Genomic DNA, 20484 nt, shown 5'->3' with positions numbered 1-20484 from the left:
CTGGCAGATGCCAAGGCTCCAGTAACCTGCTCTGGGCAGGGACAGAGGGATGGCTTGTCACCGAGGAGGCCTTGGGGCGGCAGGACCAAGTCAGAGCCATGGGCGGGATCAGCTAGTGTCTGGTCCACTTCTTCTGCCTCCCCCACCAGCACAGGACTCTTGTGCCAGCCACAATGCTGGCCTTTGGGGCACAAGGACCATCTCTCCTCCAAAATAAGTTCCTTTGTGCATTGCCAGCTTGACCGTTTGGGGCCTCAGAAACTGGTTTTCTGGTGCAGCCCTTCCCAGATGAGGGGGTGACAGAAGCCTTGCCACCTCCCCTGTCTACATCAGCAAGACCTCTGAGGTGAGCTGGATGTTTGGGGAAATGGTTTTCCCTGCTTAAGCAGGGCCTTCTGGTTTAATTCCCTTGGATGTTAGCAAATTTCAAAAATCAAGCTTGTGGTCAATTTTCTGATATAAAAAGCCCACCGTCCCTAATATATTAAGGGAAATAAGCAAAGAGTGGGACCAGGCCTAGAGTATGCTATCATCTGTATTTTTCAAGGTTACACATGGTGCCCATTTATGTACAGACTCTGGCAGAAACCATAGCTGAAGAGGGGTTGTTTCTGAGACAGGAAGGAGGGGCAGGAGGTGGCATCCCTTATCACTGCTTTTTCTCTGGTGCTGCTCATGTAGTTGGTCATGTTCATGTACTGCTTGAACAAAGCAACAATATAAAGACAAACAAAACAAGTGAAAGTGGTCACCATACAGGACACAGGTACTGTGGTGCCATGCTGCTGGACCCCTCTGCCACTCTCTGGTTGCAGAAATATAATAAAATCCTTGTGTCCCTGGCACCCAACTGGGCCCTTGATCCACTAGGTCCCCCAAGGAGCCCAAATAGTGGCCTTAGTGACAAATGCAATGTGGTGAATGTTACAATAGGGATGGGGGCTGGGGCACCTGGCTCAGGCTGTGGGATGGGACAGGGCACGTGGGCGCAGGGAAGAGGCGGCCTTGCTGGGCATAAAGTACAAGGTGGGATGAAGGGGAATCTGGCACGATACGCCAGGTATAGAGACCTTCTCGGGTGTCCAGAATCTCTGGGCTCCCTCCAAATGGTGATGGGATTTATAAGCAGGGGTGGGAATGAGGGCCTGTGGTGAGAATGAAATTTCAAAGGATGACACCGGTGGTTACTCGGCCCGCTGAGCTGGAGGACAGTTCAGAGGCAGGAAGGTCAGCCGGGAGAGGCCTCCATCCTTCATCCCTGTGAGATGTGATGGTGGCCCAGCCTCAGGCAAGAGGGCCAGATTCCCCAGTTAATTGCCCGAATCATGGGGTGCAGCTGGGGCCTTGGCATTTCTGGTCATTTCCCGTGGAACAGGATCCCTCGTGAAGACTGAAAACTAATGTTCTTCCTCCTCCTGCAGCCTCTCCACGCTGCAGGGCAGTGGGTGTGACAGGGGACAGCAGGAGGGGCTCTGGCTCTGGATCTGAAGATTCTCCCTTTGCGCCGCAAAGGCCCCGTTACCTCTCGGGCAATTCAGGGCAGGTAAGAGCCCATGTGGGATAAAAGATCCAGTTTGGCTCAAGTCAGATTAAACTCAAGTTGAAATATGAGAGCAGTAGGATCAGTCTTGTTTCCTAAGTGCAGGGAGCAGTTCTTACTTGTTGGAGCTGTTTTATTTAGAGGCAAGAAATGGTTAATAAAATGCTGCCCCTGTATCTAGGAGCGGCGGGCCTTATTTCTCTTCTTTGAAGAGAAATATTTTTTTCTGCTGGTGTAGACTTCTGAAGGCTGTAGTTTGAATTCAACAGGAAAGTGGTCACTGACATCCAGGGCCTGTAAGGAAAAAGGGGAGATAAATTTGAGAATTAAGAGACATTCTTATTTTAGCGATGAGCAAATTCAGGCTCCAGGAGAGAAGATGAAATGCCCACAGTCACCCAACAGAACACAACTGGCAAGCATCATCCCCTGACCAGCTCAATTAGAAATCTAGGTAGGTCCTCAAATCACAGAATCATAGGCATTGAGACTCAAGGTCCAATGGCCCAATGTTCTGTCTCTAGTGGTGGCCTCAAAGGGTGACACCAATCCATCTCCTCAGGACAGTGGCATAGAGAGACAAGATGGCACTCATACCTCCTGTTCGGTTAACTTATATGCTTTCTGGAAGTCAAAGATGCCGCTTGATTTGGCAACAACAGAGTTGACGATCTCTTGTCCTCTCAGCACGATCCTATAGAAGAAGACAGAAGACAGTCATGTTAACCTATCCTGTTGATTTCTGAGATCAAATCAAGATCCATGTTTGACATCTGAAATTGACTGAGCAGCCTGGACCTGGATTGTGACCCTCAAGATAAGTGCCTAAGACCTGGAAATAGGATCAGCTCCTGCTGTGGCCCTGTGAGCACCAGGACAGTGCTTCCCTGTGTGGGCAGGTAGCCCTGGTGGTGGAAGAGAAGACTTTATATGATACATAGCAAGAAGATTTTATATGATACACACCACATAGCAATATCTTGCATTCTAAGATTATTGTTTTCTTTGTAATTATTTTTCACTTTTCCTGATTCAGTTATGAAGAAAGATGCTGGCTTGTCTTTAATACTCCCTAAGCTCCCATTTTGATCAAGAGAGAGCAGGCTGCAATCACCAAGCATTCTATAGGCAAGAGAATTAAGGCAGAGTTTGCACAGTTCAGTTTGAACTGGGATTCTTTTTATAGTTATTTTTAATTTATGGCAAATGATGCTGTTTTCTTACCTTAGTTTTATGATATTTCCTTTAAATATAATTTATGTCAGTACGATACAAATGTATTTAAAGACAAATATGGAGAAAAACCATAGTACACTTGCTTTGCAGTGATGACTAAAAATGGATACATGGCACTTAACTGAGTTTTGGAAACATGGACTGTAATGGATACCAAGTGGGGTGATGCAGTTGGGGTCTACATGGCCCCAACAGACTGACCAAAGAATGACAAGATGAGTCAGACTGCCAGTTCATGACCATCCACCGAGCTTTTCCTGATTCCGACCAGCTGATTGGTTTCTGGTGCCAGCTAACAACATCACCTAGTTAACAAGTGATCCACAAGTAAACTCTTCACATGTGGTTGGAGGTTTCTTAAAGCCATCCTTCTGGACCCAGAGTGAAGAATGACATAGTTAAGGTTGCCTCATTTCTGATTGCTAGGTATGTGTGTGGGCGGGCCAGCTGATCCTGCTAAGCTCTCCGGGGGCCGGCCCAGCTCACGGGAGGTGCTCGTTATTTGAACACAAAAAAGACTGACATTGAGTCAAAAACAAAAACATTTATGTACCTTTTAAAAAACCACAAAAGATACATGCCGTTAAGGAAAACATAGACTTGACGTGGGGTGGTGAACACACAATACAGTGTACAGATAGTGTACTGTGGAATTGTGCACCTGAAATGCCTACAATTTTGTTAACCAGTGTCACCCCAATAAGTTAATAAAATGGGGGGGAAAATCACATGCCACCCTTTGGCATACATATGTATAACACTGGGGTTCTAGTAAACACCTTTTTTAACCTGTTCTCCCACCCCACCTCATCTAATGTGAACATCTTTCCCTGTGATTCACTGTCCTTCTGCTTTGACATTTTCCATCACTTCCCTCTTGTTTACCAGGGGCGAAGAATAGGGCCACAGAAGGACTTAAGGTTCGTGCCCAAGGCCACACAACTGGCATGTACTTTGCTGCCAGCCCCTCAAAATGGAAGGAGGTTGCAGGGAGCTCAGTCTCCTGGAAATTTCCACCTTGACTCTGCCTTCCCCAGTGCTAGGGGCTGCTTCCACTTTTGAGGGCTGGAATGATGGCTTTTGCAATGGACACACCAGTCCTGAAAGCTCCAAGAGGAACAAAGGAAGTCATGGGATAGAAATGAAAGCCACAAAACTAGAGAAGTAAGAACAATTGTCGATCCGCAGATGACCGTCTCATGCTTTCTCCACGGCAGGCTGAGCCCTGGGAACGGAAGCCACTGTGGGGCCAAGGCTCCTAGGGGATTCGCTGCGTGTGTGTGGTTCCTCGTATGGGTGACCATTCACAGGCTCTGGGCACTCTCACCACCTCCCTCCCAACTTAAGGAGCAAAGATGAAAGCTGGTTGAAAATCCCCAAAGAGACTTTACACACACAAGAGCATGCTATTGTTTAAATGTATGTATTTCCATTCAGAAGTGTGCAGCAAAAGCTCTAGAAGTGTATATACCCTTGCTCGAACTGGTCTCATTTTTTTAAGTTTTACCTTAAGGAAATCATAAATATATGCATCAAATTCATATATAGAATCAGAAATGTTTAAATAACTAACCCTTGGTAATATAATAACCTAATGCCTAATGACAGGGGATTGAATGAGTGAACTGTGGCCTGACTTTGTGATGGAATAATTAACAGCAACGAATGTACTGAGCACTTATCATATGGCAGGCATTGTGTTGTAAGGTTTACATAAGTTAATTCATTTAATTCTCATCATATGTCTATGAGTGAGGCACTACTCTAATCTTCATTTTATAGGTGAGAAGACAAAGGCACACGTCTCTTAGTCACAGATTAAGTGGTAGAGTGAGGATTTGAATCCAGGCCTGACACCAAAGCCCATGCTTGTTACTGCTGAACTATGGTGCCCAGTCATGCAGTTTGTATACTGCACAAAGCACTAGGTGGAGAGGCCTGAACCCTGACTCTGCTCTCCAAGCCAAATGCTTCATCTGACCAGAGGGGGCTGCGCCTTTCTAATGCATACTAAGCACTGTATGGGCTCGTAGCCTCTGGCAGATGCCTCCCACCTGTCATATGCACAGTTGGTGCTCATCTTGACAGTGGTGTCTTCTTGGTCCCCAATCAGCCAAATGAACTTGATGTCTGTCCTCAGGCGGATGTTGTTCCAGGCCTTCTTGGGGACATAGCTGCAACCTGCATTGAAGTCGCCCATGAAAATGAAATTCTGAAAGACATGATTTGGAGCATTAGTCACCTGCTGGGCATTGCTGCCAAACTCTTTCATTCAGAACTGCTAGTAATGACTCCCTCCCCCATGCCCAGTAAATTATGAGTTCTGTTATGGGCTAAATTGTGTCCCTCTCAAATTCATATTTTGAAATCCTAACCCCAGTACCTTAAAATGTGCCTGTATTTGGAGAGAGGACCTTTAAAGAGGTAATTAAGATAAAATGAGATTTTATGGGTGGACCCTAATCCAGTGTGACTGGTGTCCTCATAAAAATAGAAGATTAGAAAATAAATAAATAAAATAAAAAGAGAAGATTAGGACACAGAGAGACACTGAGAGAAGACCAAAGGGAGAGGCCTCAGGAGAAGCCAACCCTGCCGATACCTTGATCTTGATCATCCAGCCTCCAGAACTGTGAGGAAATAAATTTGTGTTGCTTAAACCACCTAGTCTTTGGTACTTTGCTATGGCAGCCCTGGCAAACTAATATAGAGTCTTTCTTAATTTATTTTTGCTTTTTAAAATTGAGTCACATAGTGGGACTGTAAGCCTAGAGGGAGGCGGGAGAGAGCTGCTTCCAGAATCAGAAGGGAGAGTTGTGTGGAAAGGGCACCCCCCACCCAGAAGAGCTGCCGGGAGGTCCATCTTTAGAAACCAGACACCAATATGTGAGGAAGCCCACTCTCCATGGAGGGACCCACAGGGAGAGGGCTGAGGCCTCTAGGCAGCACCAGTTTGCTAACCATGCAAATGAGCCAGCTTGGAAGTGAGGGGTCCAGCCCCATTCCAGCCTTCAGAGGCTGAAATCCCAGCTGGCCGCTGACAGACCGCACAGCCTCATGAGAAAGCATAAGCCAGAACCACTTAGTCAGGTGGCTCCTGGATTCCTGATCCACATGAAGGTATGTGAGATCATAAATAATGAATTGTCATTACAAAATGAAAAAAATAAAAAAAATAAAAGTGAGTCAGTTTTGATGAGTATTTGACAGGTGGGTGTGTACAAGGGAAGGTGTTCTTAACAGGAAGGGGGGTTTGCTGTAGCTGCTCCCTCCGGTTCTTAGTCACCACGTCTCTATAATTCAGCATGCAGAATTAGGTGGGGATAAAAGAAGCCAGCTAATTTATTCCCTCACATCTTTTGTCTCTAGGTCAAACGTATGAATGAATGAACACCTTTTGTTTCCAAACAGGAAAAACGAACTTGGGTGGGGTGACAGCTTGGGCACAGCCCTCTCTCTCCTATTGTCCTGAAGTTGAACATTTATTCCTGTGGAAATTCTGTCTGTTGGGGAAGTGGGAACTTAGGTCACCAACAGAACCATCCTATCTTGGAAGTGTTTTTCCCTGCAGGGCTCTTGGAATAGAATTTTAATATTCCTCAATCCACAGGAAGTGTCAGATTTCCTTGTTTGTGCTGTTGTTTGGGGCTGTTGCTGACTTCAGAGTTTTCTTCAAAAACATTTTATTTTGACCTCAGTGACCATGGTTTTCTCCAAGACTGATGGGTGTGAAGTTGAGGACAGGATGTCATCCTTAACCCCAGTGACTACCAGCTTCTGGCACGGTTTACTGAACACTCACTGTGTGCCAAATCCAGCTTTAAGTATTTTATAAAGTTTCATTTCAATCTCACAAACACTAGGAGGTAGAAGGATCATTAGCCCCTGTGGGATCAGGATAGAGGGCCTGCTCTACACCACTCAGCTGCGAGGTTCAAGTGGTGAAATCAAGACTTGAACCCCAATCTGCCTCACTGAAGGCTTTTCAGCATGAGCTTCCCTTCTAGTTCATTTTTGTGCCGCTCAATAAATTCTTGTTTAATGAATGAATGAGCCTTTTTCTTGACCTGCTCTTTACAGATAAGCAATGAAACACACCCGCTGTGTTCTCCATGCCCCAGCTCTCAGTCCACACTTTACTCAACTCACTTTGCACTTTCTGCAGTGGAACTGAGGGGGACGGGGGACCAGTGGAGTCACACCCCAAAAGGAGGAAAGGTTTGCAGAAGAGCTGTCTAGAGCACTTCCATACTTGCCAAGCACCTTCACAGACCCTCAGAGCCACAGGCGGTGCATCCCTGTTTTCCAGATGAGGGAACGATTGAGGCTTAGCATGGTAGATGTACTCCCCTTCTGTGAGAACAGCACCCCTGGTTTGGGAACCCACCACCCTCCTTCCCGCAGTCCATGAGGCTGGGGTGGAGCTGACACAGACTCAGCCAGTCAGAGCATCTCAACCCCCTGATCACAGTGATTAGTTCAGGGGTGGACAAATGCCTGAACTAAGACCCAATCAGAGCCAATAAGACTCAATCCCAGGCTATTTGCTGCATTGTAGGAAAGAAAATTTGTCATTTGGTCTAGAAGCTGCTGGTGGCTATCTCACCCCCCCAAGGGTAGAGCCAGCCTGAGAACGGAGCCCACCCAGAGGGAAGGAGCACCAGGAGGTGGAAAGAAGCCAAGGCCTGGCTACTCTGTCCGAGCCCTGGATCAGCTTTGCCCAAACCGCTCCTGGACAGTCTAGTTACAAGAACCAATAGACTGCTTCTCCTTTTCACGAGCCAGTTTGAGATTCTGTTACTTGCATCTGAAAGAGCCCTGACCTCTGTGTGTCACTGTTCGCAGTGATATAAGTAGCTGTCTCGTGGGGTTATTGAGAGAATGTAATAAACTCGCCCACGTCCAGCCTCAGCACAGTGCCCGGCGCCAGCTGGCGTTGGCAGCATTGTCAGCGGAGCCGGGTGTGACTCCCAGGACCCACACGGACGGTGCTCAGGCAGACCGAGCAAGGAGGGTGCTTAGGGCTGAGGAAAGGCCTAAAGTGAAGCTGGAAAGCGGTGGGGTCTGCACATGCTCTGTCCTCCTCACTCTCCCGGAGTCACTCATCCCTCTCCAGGCCCAGACTGTCCCTGCTAGACGGGAATTCAACAGACATGGGGGGGGGGGCGGTCACCTCTGCCTTCCAACGGCGTTTCACATCCTCGTAGACATCGACCAGCTCATCAATCTCTTTAACGGATGCCTCGGGAGTGGTGTGCAGGGGGACGATCACGAAGTCCTTGACAGCTGGGAGCAGGAAAGAGGGAGAGGTCACGCACTTCCCCTGGCAAGGCCCCAGGAACAAGGCTCAAGGGACATGGGCTGTCCTCCCAGAAGGCATGGGCCGTGTCAGCTGGGTGGCCCCGTTTCCCCAGGGCCCAGCTGGTGGCTGCGATGTGAACGGTCTTAGGATCATGAGCAGCTATTTGCGGTACATGAAAGCCTCTCCTCTCCCACTCGCCCTTCCCTGCTAAGGAAAAGCTGGTAGACAGTGTTCCTTGCTGGCCTTGTGGGTGTTTCTATTTTCTCATAGTTTGAAAAACTGTATTTTTTTCTTTTTTAAAAATAATAAGCTTGTTTGGCTTTTATACTAAGGATTTTTTTTCCTAATGAAAAAAAATTGAAGCATGTCAATTTATACTCCCTTTGTAATCAGGGGGAAAAAGCCCCAAAATGTTATTTAAAAAACAAAGCAGATTTTCGTGGAGTACCGAAAAACCGGCGGCCACCAGGAGGGACTGAGAGAGCTGAGGGGGGTGTGGGCGAGCCTCGAACCCGCCTTGCCCGCTTGCTAGCAGCAGGGGCTGTGTTCTGAATACCTCGGCCTGGGCTTCCCCTCGTTCTGTGCCTGGGTCCCCCACTCCTACTCCAAGCTGGGTGCTGGTGGGTGATCACACAGTGGGGAGCCAAGACTCAGACCTGGCAGCCTGTCTCCAGGACACAGATCCAGCAGCCTCAACCCCCGCTCTCCTCCTCACGCCTCCATTGCACCTTCCTCTTGTCCCCCTGCACCCCAACCCCTTTCCCACCTCTGCACTTGTGTGTTCGCTGGGCCCTCCCTCTGGAATGCCCTTCCCCCAGTCCTCTCTGACTTGATTTCTCCAGGTCACAGCCTAATGTCACCTCCCAGGGGCCTTCCCTGGTTCCCCCACCCCCATCTAAGGTGGGCCCCTCACCCTGCTGGTCGATGCATCTTGCTTAGGTCCTTCATGCTCTGAAATTATTGGCTTTACTTTGCTGGTCCCACTGGAACTGCCCAGTGCTGTGAGGGCAGGCTCATCTGTCCCATTCACCTCCTTGGCTCCAGCATCTAGCACAGTGCCTGGCACACTGGAGATGCTCAAAATGTTTGTTGACTGATTGACTGAATGAAAAGATATATGAATAGCTTACTCCTTTGTCTTTAATTCCAGATAGAGAGGACATAAGGAGCTTTCCTCGAACAAGAGAGAAAACTAAATAGGACGCGGCTGAGGTGCCATCCCAAGGGAGAGGGAAAGGGGTAGAGAAAAGTGGAAGTGTGGAAGCTCAATACAGACAGGTTGGTTAGCAACTCACAAAGGCTGAGGACTCACTAGGAGAAAAAATAGTCAGTAAAGGGGTGTGGGGTGCTCTGAACACTGCCTTGGTCAGCCGAGTGTGAATCGTGTACGTGACAAAGGGCACTTCTTGCCCTTGATCGCCCCACTCCCTTCTCTTTCCCTACCAGGAACTTTCTCCCAGTCTCCTATGTTTGTCAGCACTCTGCCTCTGAGGTCATTGACCCAGGGCAGAACTAGTTCAGGGTGTTGATATTTGTAGTTATAGATGTGCACACTTATAGCTCTGCATATATTTGTTTGGTCAATATCTGTCTCCCCTACTAAAACATAACTTCACGAGAGCAGGGACCTTGTCTGTCTTGTCTGGTACCTGGGACAGAGCCTGACACATAGTATTACTAAAAAAAAAAATTGCTTCTATACAGCTCCAAATGGCAAACCAAACTAATTCTTGACTTTCCATTGAGTGTCACATAGTGGTTAAGAGCATGATCTCCTGAGATGGTGACTTGGGTTACAACCCTGGCTCATCCACTTCAATAGCTGCTGGGTGGACTTGAAGCAGTGACTCCACCTTTTTGAACCTCAGTTTCCTCAAATGTAAAATGGAGACAATCCTAGTTCCTATGTCATAGGGTCGTTGCAAGGAGTATAGGAGCCTGGCACTAATCAATGATCAATAATTGTTAGTGGCTAATACAAGTACTATTGTTGTTAGAGTCCAGGGTGCAATCATTTGGATTTCCTCTCTACCCCAGTCTGTGGAGGAGACTTCTATGTAGTTACTGGAGGGAGAGGGAGACCCTAGGTTGGGGGGTTCATCTTTGCTGACCATCACTGGGATTTCTTAAAATGAAGGATGGTTGTATTTGATTAGGACTGAGGAATTATGATAAATAATTCTTATCAGCCTAAATGCTCCAACACAGTGGAGTTATCATTGGTTCCAGAAGGTGGGCTCCAAGCTGGGAAGATCCTGAGTCATGGCATTCTGAGAAGCCAACCTATTGCCACCAAACTACACAGCATTCTCTACATTCAGGTATTAGACATTCTTAACGGCCTTCTCCATCAAGCCTAAAGCCCCCCAGAGATGCTGCATAAACCCGGGCCTGCAGCTCATACTCAGGGCTGTTGCCCATTCTTGGGATCACTAGGGGGACTGTGGACAAGAGGGGGGGTGTGGGTCTCACTGGTGTAGGGTGACTGGAACCAGACCACAAAGGGCTCCCTGGAAAATACATCTCCGTCTCCAGCCTGATCGTCATGGTAGAGGTATCTTTTCTTCACAGACACTAGCTTTTCCCTAGAAAAGAAGAAAGAAGCCCAACCAGCTGAGTCAGCTGTCTTCTCACTTCCTTCAAGAAGCAGTAATGCAGGTTCCCACAGCTTCCCTATCCTCCCGAGTGGCCTCGAGAGCTGGAAGGGATATTTTGCCTGAGAACAAGGCTCAGTCAGCTCTTCTGAGTAGCCAAGGCCCTTTGGGAGGCAAAGGTCTGAGCAGTACTAGTTATCTGGGGCACCCCAGTTAATGCTCAGACTTAAAACAAATTAGTAGTAGGAAGAGGGTCAGAATGTGAAGTTCTGGAGCCAGCTATGCCAGGCAACTCATGTTTCCATCCCTGGGCCAGGACTTGACTATGAAGAATGAAGAAACCCTGAACCCCTTGACCAGGACCCACTGAGTCAACCAACAAGTGAGGTGTTAGAAAGCTGTTCGTGTTTTCTAGTTTGAAGTGTTAATACTTTGCACCAGTCCCCATTTCAATTGGAATTACTTTGATCAATATTAAGAACTGGTTAGAGATCAAAATATGGTTTTGAAGAAAAGATATGCATTTTGGTTCATTCATAGCCACCATTTATATATGAACCATGCTCCAGGGAGCATAGATTCCACTTACTTATAGAGAAAGGCATACTGTTCTTTATATGTCTTTCTTCCGAGCCGAGAGCTAATCACACAGTTGTATGTTGTGTCTCTTGAATTTCTAGAAAACATAAAGATTTTTCATTGCATCTTAAAAGAAAAACATTCCCCGCCTGCAAGGTTCTCCTCCCTCCAGTCTGCCTCCATATCTCCAATGGCATCACATAGAAGGGCTACGATTTTCATAACCTTCAAATCTAATAAGAAGAGCCACCATTGATTGGAAATGTGACATCTGCCAGGATCTTTATAGCCATTATTTCTTGTCCTTATAGGGGGATATTATAGTCATCCCATTTTTATAGTTTGCAGGTTCAAAGCTGGGATCAGAATCCAGATCCTACTCACCCCCAAATCCACATGTTTTAGCCTGTACCTGTGGGAGAGCATTGAGACCATAGAAGCTTCAGGCCAGAATCAGCCCCAACCCCACTCTGCCTGTGGCTGGGGCTGCAGCTCAGGCTTCCTGGTGGAGCAACCTTACCAGGCCACCCTACCCATGCACCACTGAGCATGTGTCATATCCTTAGTCACATTTTTGTTGGTAAGCAGGATCCTTAGTCACATTTTTGTTGGTAATTCTCTTTTACTCTGAAAACCCCCAGGCATTTTCTCACAAGACCAGAACTGTAATTTCCAATCAGCTATTGTTTATGTTCTGGGCACTAGGGATATAGCCATGAAGTCCCATGGACCCTCACCCTCACCTATCCCAGAGAAACCTGACTCTCAGTGCATTTGCCAAACCTGCTGATAACTCCACCCTGGGCAGAGCCTGACCTGGTTTCACTCCATCTGGCCACAGAGAAATCTAGGGCAGGTCTAAGCCAAGGCAAAAAGCAGAAAGGATGTTTAGGGGCCAACTTAGATCCTACAGAAATTCCTGGGGCTTTAGCTGGATATTCTAAGGCAGATTGGCCATTGGGGCCCCAGGAGTGTGGACAATGGATTCCTCCAGCCTTCAAGTCTGGGAGGGCTGGCCCTCATCTGATTCTGGACTGCTAAATCCTGGGTCGGCAAACTGTTAGAAATGACTCAGCTGTGAACTGAGTAAGGTCCCCCCTCGTTTACGTGGGAAAGGGGACAAACAGGCCTGGCTCTGCCTGGGGTCCATAGGACAGTCTAGGAAGGTTGGGGGAAATGAGACCACTGGAGGCAGAAGGACTTGCTCCAGACTGACTGAGGGAGATGCCTGAAGACCCCTGTCCTCTCAGTCCCCTCTACTTCTGAAAATTGACCAGAGCCACTCCAAGGACAACTGAGGGAGCTCAGGATGGTGCACTGGTTTTGGAGTCAGACATGTCCCAGGTTCAAAAGTAGGTTCAGCTGTTTAATGGTTGGGTGACCTTGGGCCAGTCCCTCTTCTCTGTGCCTCAGTTCCCTCAGCTATAGGGGAAATAGTCACAGTTCTACCCCACAAGGTTATAAATGAATTAGCAGGATGCCTGGCCCGTAGTCAGGGTACTGATGGCAGCTGTTTCCTGTGGCCCCTTGGACCATCATCTGCTACTATAACTCTCTTCCTTTTACTAGTAACAGACACACACTCCTTCGTGCCAGGCACACACATGATTTAATTACATGCATGATTTAATTACCACCACATCCCAGGAAGGTGGATTCTATTGTTAGCCCCACTTAAGAGACAGGGAAAGGAGGTTGGTAACTTGCTTGAGGTCATGGCAGGAGCAGGATCCAAACCCAAGTGTCTGAGCTGAGCACAGGAGCCTCAACCCTGTGCCACCCGCCCTCTTCCACTGTCAAAGATCAGATCCAAAACCAGCAGACCTGAGGGGGATTCAAAAGCTCAGCTCCAGCCTTGTATTTTGAGATGAGAAACTGAGGCCCAGGGAGGGGTGGGGCCAGCCCAGGAGAGCGGCCAGCGCTGTTCCTCCTGGACTGACCATTCAGTTCCAACACACACTGTGAGCTCTCCTGACTACAGAAGGGTAACAATGGCCAGATATACTGTTGCTCAATCTGGGTGGCGGCTACATGGCTGTTTGTTTTCATTTTCTTGGTGTTTTGAAGTGTTTAAAGTAGTTCACAAGGAAACAGGAAGGGCAGCATAACATTCTCATTGTAGAAAAATTTGGAAAATAGAGAAAATATATAGAAAGAAATCACATTTAAATTCCTTATAAATTTGTACTCTAAGGTAGCCACTATCAACATTTTGGTCCACTGCTTTTGAATCTTTTAGATGTTTTTTGTTTTCTTTTCTTTTCTTTTTTTTACATAATTTAACTACTTGGCGCCTTTTGTATACTTGAGTTTATTGTTTAATCTTATCATGTACTTATAAGAGAAACATTATATTAGACATTTTAAAAAACCAGGATGCATCAGAATCACCTGGGAAGCTTATTACAATAAAGATTCCCCTCTCACAGAAATTCTCATCAATAGTCCTGAGGCTATGGAAGACGCACTTTTAACTCACTCTCGGGTGATTTTCAGGTGGGTGGGTCTGCTGATTATTCTTTAGAAAAGAATATAAATTATAAATATAACCCAATGTCACTTAAAACTATTTGAGGACATTATTTTTTATAATTTTTAACTTATAAAATCAATTCTGGTTTTTTTGTAAAATATTCAAATCATACAAAAATATATAAAATAAAAAGCAAGTGTTCCCCATTCTTTCACTGACCCCCTACACAATGACCCTCCAATCACAGCCTGCAGCCCCCCAAAGTAACTGCTATTGACAGTTTGGAGCATATCCTTCCAGTCTTTCTTCTATGCCCATGCAAACTCAAACATACTCGTATTCCTGTATAATGTGATATGATTAGTAAACTGGGTTACTCTACCTACAATTCTGAACTTGTTTTTTTCAGTTGCAGCCACCTTCCCATGCTGGACTGTTTAGGTCTAACCTGTCCTGTGGCAAACTTGATTTATAATAGCTACATAATATTCTAGCCTGTGGGCATTTCATAATTTCCTACTGACACTCAATCTTTCTTGATAAGAGTACTTCTCAGCTCAGACTCTTGTCTGTTTCTTTCATTTCTCTCTCTGTCCTGGCTCTTCCTTCGCTTCCCTTATTTTGTTTTGTCATATTGAAACTAGCCGGTTGAAAATTCTTAGGTTGGTGGCTAAAGGAGTTGGAAAGTCAGGCAGCACTGGCCATGTGAACTGATGGTCAGTGAGTGCTTGCTCTCACACTAAGTTTAGTTCCCTGGGGCTTTTCAGGTGTCCTTGCACTTGACCTTGAACCCACCGAGGGTCTAGGGCCCCATCTTTACCCATTCAGCCTCTCCATCAGCGTGGGACAGATCTGGTTGGAGCTGTCCTTGATTTCCATCAAGAGTATGATGTCGCAGCGTTTGATGACCTGCAGAGAGAGAGGATTCCCAGAGGTTTGAGGGCACTTACTACAAATAATGAAAAACCCTTTGGGGGCACTTACTATGTTTTAAGTATCAAATTAGGTGCTTCGTTAAATTAATTAAATTCTTATCTAAAATAAATGAAGGACTTCCTGAGACAGGTGCTATTTCCATGTCCATTTTAAAGACAAGGAGCCTGAGGCTCCAAGAAAGTGAGGAAAGTGTCCCGAGTCACCCAGCAAGTGGCTGAGGCAGAATGTGAACCTTGGCAATCCAAATCCAAGGCCCATCATCCATACCCAACTTCCTACCTCTTGGCTTTGCTTGAATAATTACAATAATAATAATAAATATTTATTAAGCCCTTAGTACATGAAAAGTACCAGGCTGGACACTGAGGTATAATTATAATAATAATAATGATAAGAGCGGATATTTATTGTGAGCCTACATTGAGTCTCACCAACCCTATGAGATGACTATTAGTCTGTGAAGCATGGGAGGAAACCAGGCTCAGAGTGACTGAGTGACTGACTAGCTGAAAGGCACACAGCCAGGAGAGGTAGTGGAGTCAGGATTTGAACTCAGGTCTGTGTGACTGTAAAGGCCACCATGTTAAACTGTTAAAACACAGCCCCTGCCTTGAAAGATTGATAGTCTAGTGAGAGGGACAAATGGAAATAACTAGCCACAATGAGAGGGACATGAAATTTGTGCTGAACAAGTCACAGCTATAGGAATGGAATATTGAGGAATAGTTCATTCCTTTGGCCCAGACATCAAGGAAAGCTCCAAGGAGGAGAGGGCATTTGAAGGCTGAAAGGTGAGAAGGAGCTCAGTGGACAAAGAATGCAGGAGAAGCTCCTTTTCCATATGATTTCTACATTGTATCTATTTACAAAATTGGCATCAAAATGACTAGCCCATTGGTTCAAAGTATGGACTCTGAGTCAAATGGCCTTGGATTCATGTCTTGACTCTAGTACTCACCAGCTGTATGACCTTGAGCAAGCCACTTAAGCTCCCTGAACTGCCAGATCCTTTACCTGTGAACTGGGACTATTGCCCCCTCATAGTGATTAAATAACATAATGGGTATAAAATTCTCAGTCAAGTCCACAAGCACAGAACAGATGCTCAGCAAACAAGGGCAATATTTATCATACAGTTTTTCTTTTTTTTAAAACCTAGTATTACATTGTGTTTCCCCCACATTAGTCAGTTTTCAAATTCATTCACGACACATTTTTTCTGCCCGCCCCAATTGCAGGCCAGAAAAATCTATTTCACACAAAGAAAAATAAATTTCCCCTGGCTTCATTTCCTCAGAAGGAGGGTCCAAGGAGGAGGGTCCCCGAAGGCCTTCCCAGACCTGAAACTCAGTGACATTTTCCTGACTCTGTTCACAGAGGGGAGGGGATTGGGGACAGTGCAGGGCTCCTGGTGAGGGAATCCCAGCAGGGGTTGAGTGGCCTGGGGAGAGGAGGATGGGCAGTCTGGAGAACTGCAGAAAAATCTGGGGCAGAGAGTGGCCTACGAAAGCCTCTTTCAGGCCTCTAACCAGGGAGCAGCCAGCATGGTGGGGAAGAGCCCAGGTAGGGTCAGTCAGGCCTCAGTTCTGCTCCATGACCTTGGGCAACTGACTTCTCTGAACACCAGTTGCCTCATCTGTAAAAGGGGTCTGCTAAACAAAGGGGTTGAACTCGGATGCAGGATATTCAGGGCCCAGGACAGTTAGCACTCCTAAATCAAATGATCGTGTGCTGGAAGCTCCGAGGAGCTCCTCCCACACCCACTGGTTCACTCCCAGCACTTTGGAGCATCTGGCACATGGCCTACCTTCAATCAGTGTCTGTTGAAAGAACAAGTTCTACTCTTTAAAGGAACAAACTAAGAACACAGACAGAGGTAGCCTCCCTTTCCTAGGCAGGATTTGGCATCTGGAAAACTGTCCATGATGCCGGCCAGCAAACCCAAAACGGAGAAGGCAGGCCTCCAGCACTCCCCAGGGTCTCCAATGAAGGTCGTAATGACAACAGCTTGACCCTGGGCTCATCTCCGAAGTGATAAATCCAGTGAGGAAGAGTGGAAAAGGCATTTCCACTTACATGGTTGAGTTATATGGTTGGATTCGAACCTGGTCCTTTCTCTTATTAGCGATGGAAGCCTGAATAAGTAACTTCACCATTCTGAGTCTCAGTAATACAGTGAGGGCAATGCCACCCACATCACAGTATTAAATAAAAATATGACATTCCTGGCCTATAGTAGGTGCTCAGACAAGGGGCCCTGTAAATATTATCCTGAGTGCTGGGATTTGAGTCTCACTGTAAGTGCTCTGGGTGGCTCTGTTTTTCAAAGGCTTCTGTTTACAGGATGGTTTTGCAATGGTGGGGAAGGTCAGGGGCCTTGACAAAGACTTCAGACATGCCTGGTGTCTGGTGTGATGGGCTGTCCATCAGTCAGCCCTCTAGGACACAGTGACTTAAGGGAGGTGCTGACTATAGGTCCCCCTCAGTGGAATCACCAAAGAACAAAATGTCATTCTCTTGAGACTGCGATGACATTTTCTGGGTGGAAAAAGTGAGGAGGCTGACAGGAATTCAGTAGGTTCCCAGGTTCCAGGGGCCCTCCTCCATGAGGAAATGGGGAAAATAGTTTCCTCGCATGTCAGAGTTTCCAATTGAGCCAGGGAGTCACGGTTCCCAAAGGCTTGGCATGGCTGTCCTGGCTGAACAATATTAGAAGGCCTTGGGTACCATCCAAAGGGCAGGGACAACCAGGTCTGAAAGGACCATCTGTGCTACAATAGAGCATCCCAGTCCTGACTCTAACCCTCTTTGCCTAATAGCAGCAGTAGCAGCTCCGGTTTGTGAAGATCACCTGTCTTGTCGCCTTACTCACCTTGTGCTACAGGTTGTGTAAGGCCCGTGTTACTGAAAAACCCTGGAGGCTCAGGGAGCAGAAGGGACTTACTTCTCAAGCTCACTCACCCTGCTGCCCAGTGGGATCTGAAGCCAGGCTCCTGGCATTCCCACTATACCATGGTGCCTTTCGAGATTTCTAAGGTAATAACACCCAGTCAGAGTCCTGGGAAAGTTTTCAGCAACTAGCATGAAAAATAAAATAGAGAGTCAACAGACGCCAGAAAATTGTGGGCAGAGTTCCCAGGCATTGGTTATATTAGCCAGAAAAAGTCTTATCGCCCAGTCGGGCGTGGCTCAGGGCTTGAGCATCGACCTAGGATCCAGGAGATCACGGTTCAGTTCCCCGTCAGGGCACATGCTCGGGCTGCGGACTCGATCCCCAGGTGGCGGCGTGCAGGAGGCAGCCGATCAATGACGCTCTCATCATTGATGTCTCTCTCTCTCTCTCTCCCTCTCCCTTCCTCTCTCTGAAATCAATAAAGACATATTAAAAAAAGAAAAGTCTTATCTAAGTGGAGAAAAAGATTAGAATTGGGAGCTGGGACAAGGGAGATGGGATGGGGGGAAGGCAGGAGGAAGAGAGAAAGAAGGGGAGGGGGAGAGAAAAGGGAGGGAGGAGGAAAGCAAGTGAAAATCTGTGCTGCATTGATGGTTAAAAGACCAGGCTGGGCTGGCCTCCCACCCACCCACAAGCTGTGCGATGTTACTTCACCTTTCATGTTCGTCATCTCCTCCTTCCTAAGGGTTATTAAGTGAAATCTTGTTTTTATAATGCCTGACATGGCATTCAATAAATGGTAATAAGAATTATAATAGTAGCCAACCCTTACCTGAGCTTGCTACGAGCCAGCAGCAATGGTACTGCTTTCGGAGCTTTACACCTATCAGCTCATGTGTCCCTCAGAGCAGTCCTACATGGCCCTGACTGGGTAGCTCTTTGGTTAGAGCACCGTCCCGCTACGCCAAGATTTCAGGTTCGATCCCTGGTCAGGGCACACACAAGAATCAACCAACGAATGCATAAATAAGTGGAACAGCAAGTTGATGTTTCTCTCTCTCTCCCCCATCTCTCTCTGTCAATAAATAAAATTAAAAAGAAAAAAAACAGCTAAGAAACAGTCCTACAGGGAGGTACCGTTATTACCCCCATTTTAAGATGATGACAAGAGAGGTGAAGTGACTATTATAATTGTTGCTGTTGCTATTGTTACAAAATTCCAAGCCAGCTGCTACCTTCACCCAAGGAACTAACTTTAGTTCAATTCCTCCCAAGTCTCTCTAAGTCTGGGAGCAGTAGAGAGGATGTGAGGGGTGTCCGTCGACCCTCGGACAGGAAAGGGGCTCACCTTCACGATGACATCCATGACCTTCTGGTTTTCCCTCTTGGTTTCCCCAAAGGACTGCACGTTAAAAGAGCAGACCCTGAGGGCCAGGGCGCCGTCTATGGAGAGGAGCAGCAGCAGGGCGGCCAGCGGCAGAGACATCCTGGCACTGCTCCTGGATTCAGGGCTCAGCTCGAGGACAGCAGTGTTTGGCCTGCAGGCGCCCAGCCACCTCTTTAGGCCACCTCCTCACTCAGCTGCCTTATAAAGCTTGCAGATAACAGGAATTACTGGATTCCTAGTTGCTACTTTCACTTCTGTGACGAACTGAAGATCATGGGTTTCATTCCCAAGGAAATTAAGGAAATGAGCTAGTTTCTTAGGATCCCCTGTTTTTGTCACTCTGGTGAGAAAATTGGCCTGCCTAATTTAGGCACCATCCCCTGCAAAGGCACTGGGAGCCAGCTGTGACATCTGGGAGCCAGCTGTGACATCTGGCCATCTCTCCTGTGGTCACAAAACGCCATATGCCTTTTCTTAAAATCTGATAAACTTGGAAGTGGTCTACCCCAGAGGGCACCTGGGGTGATGGAGCCTTCTTTGGGGGGACAGTGAGGCAGGGGCAGTGGGAAATTCTGCTGTGTTTTCTGCCCTCATTGGGATTTGGCAGCCAGCTGTCCCTTGACACATCCAGGCTCTGATTCTGTAACCACTCTGATGGGCATAATTAAGGTCAAGTCTAGTTTGAATGCCAAATGCTGGAAGTGTGTTGCCAGGGCTAGCAAGCGCTGGTCTGCTAGAATCAGTCAGTGACATATCCTTGGACTTTAAGGACAAAGAGCTGGTTAAAGCCCCTGGAGGAATCCATGATTCAACCTGATATTATTTTAATGTTTGTGAGAGTCATGTGGCCCCGAGAAAGGAAGGTCTTGCAAGAATTGTAGGATTTCAGCCCAAACAAAATGACTTTTAGAGATTTGGGCAGGAAGATATGAAGATGTGAAAATCAAAAGAAATATAAAGTTCAATCAAATTATAAACCCAGGTAAGATTTCCAGATTTTAGCAAAGAAAATCCTTCTGTGAAGAAGGCACATCATGAGCATAACTTGAAACCAGCATTGGGATCTCTGGACCACCTCCTCTCAAAGTGATGGGTGTGTGGCCATAGCCCCAGGGAATGTATGTGTATTGCCAACATATGTCCAGTCAGCATCTTGACCAGGACCTCTGGCCAAGTACACCCAGGCATTCTTAAGAGATAACCCCAAATATACCTGGAAGGATGTAACGGTTTCCTGAGCTCCTGGTGAGCTGGACCGCCTGTTACTTACAGCCCAGACCTCGGGCCTGGGGGAACCTCTGGTGACTACAGCTCTGGCCAATGGGGTGGTGATCGTCTGCCTTGGCGAATGGCATCTTCCAACTATAGGAAGAATTAAGTGAAGCACATATTTTTTTTTGTGTGTGTCTTTTAAGAAGGGATTTGTATATATGTGGTATTTTTATAAACTTGTAACACTTGAGAAATTTGGGTCTATTAAATCGACAGTCTTGTAATGCCAACAAAAAATGTGCATGGAGAGGAGACATCAATTTAGATTCGTG

The 20484-nt window shown here is 46.8% G+C and overlaps 1 protein-coding gene across 1 annotated transcript; it reads right to left on the bottom strand.

Annotated features, from left to right (window-relative positions):
• Positions 1-517: 517 nt before the first annotated feature.
• Positions 518-19206, bottom strand: DNASE1L3 (deoxyribonuclease 1L3). Its single transcript, XM_081160781.1, has 8 exons — positions 18902-19206; positions 14545-14633; positions 11262-11348; positions 10551-10663; positions 7950-8062; positions 4831-4988; positions 2138-2234; positions 518-1834 (listed from the first exon to the last, which is right to left on the bottom strand). The coding sequence occupies exons 1-8, from the start codon at positions 19037-19039 to the stop codon at positions 1718-1720; spliced, it is 912 nt and encodes a 303-aa protein (XP_081016907.1). The 5' UTR covers positions 19040-19206; the 3' UTR covers positions 518-1717.
• Positions 19207-20484: the final 1278 nt, after the last annotated feature.

This window comes from Miniopterus schreibersii (assembly GCF_964146895.1).
Source record: "Miniopterus schreibersii genome assembly, chromosome: 15".
NCBI classification, from domain to species: Eukaryota; Metazoa; Chordata; class Mammalia; order Chiroptera; family Miniopteridae; genus Miniopterus; species Miniopterus schreibersii.
This window is presented reverse-complemented; position numbering and strand designations above follow the sequence as displayed.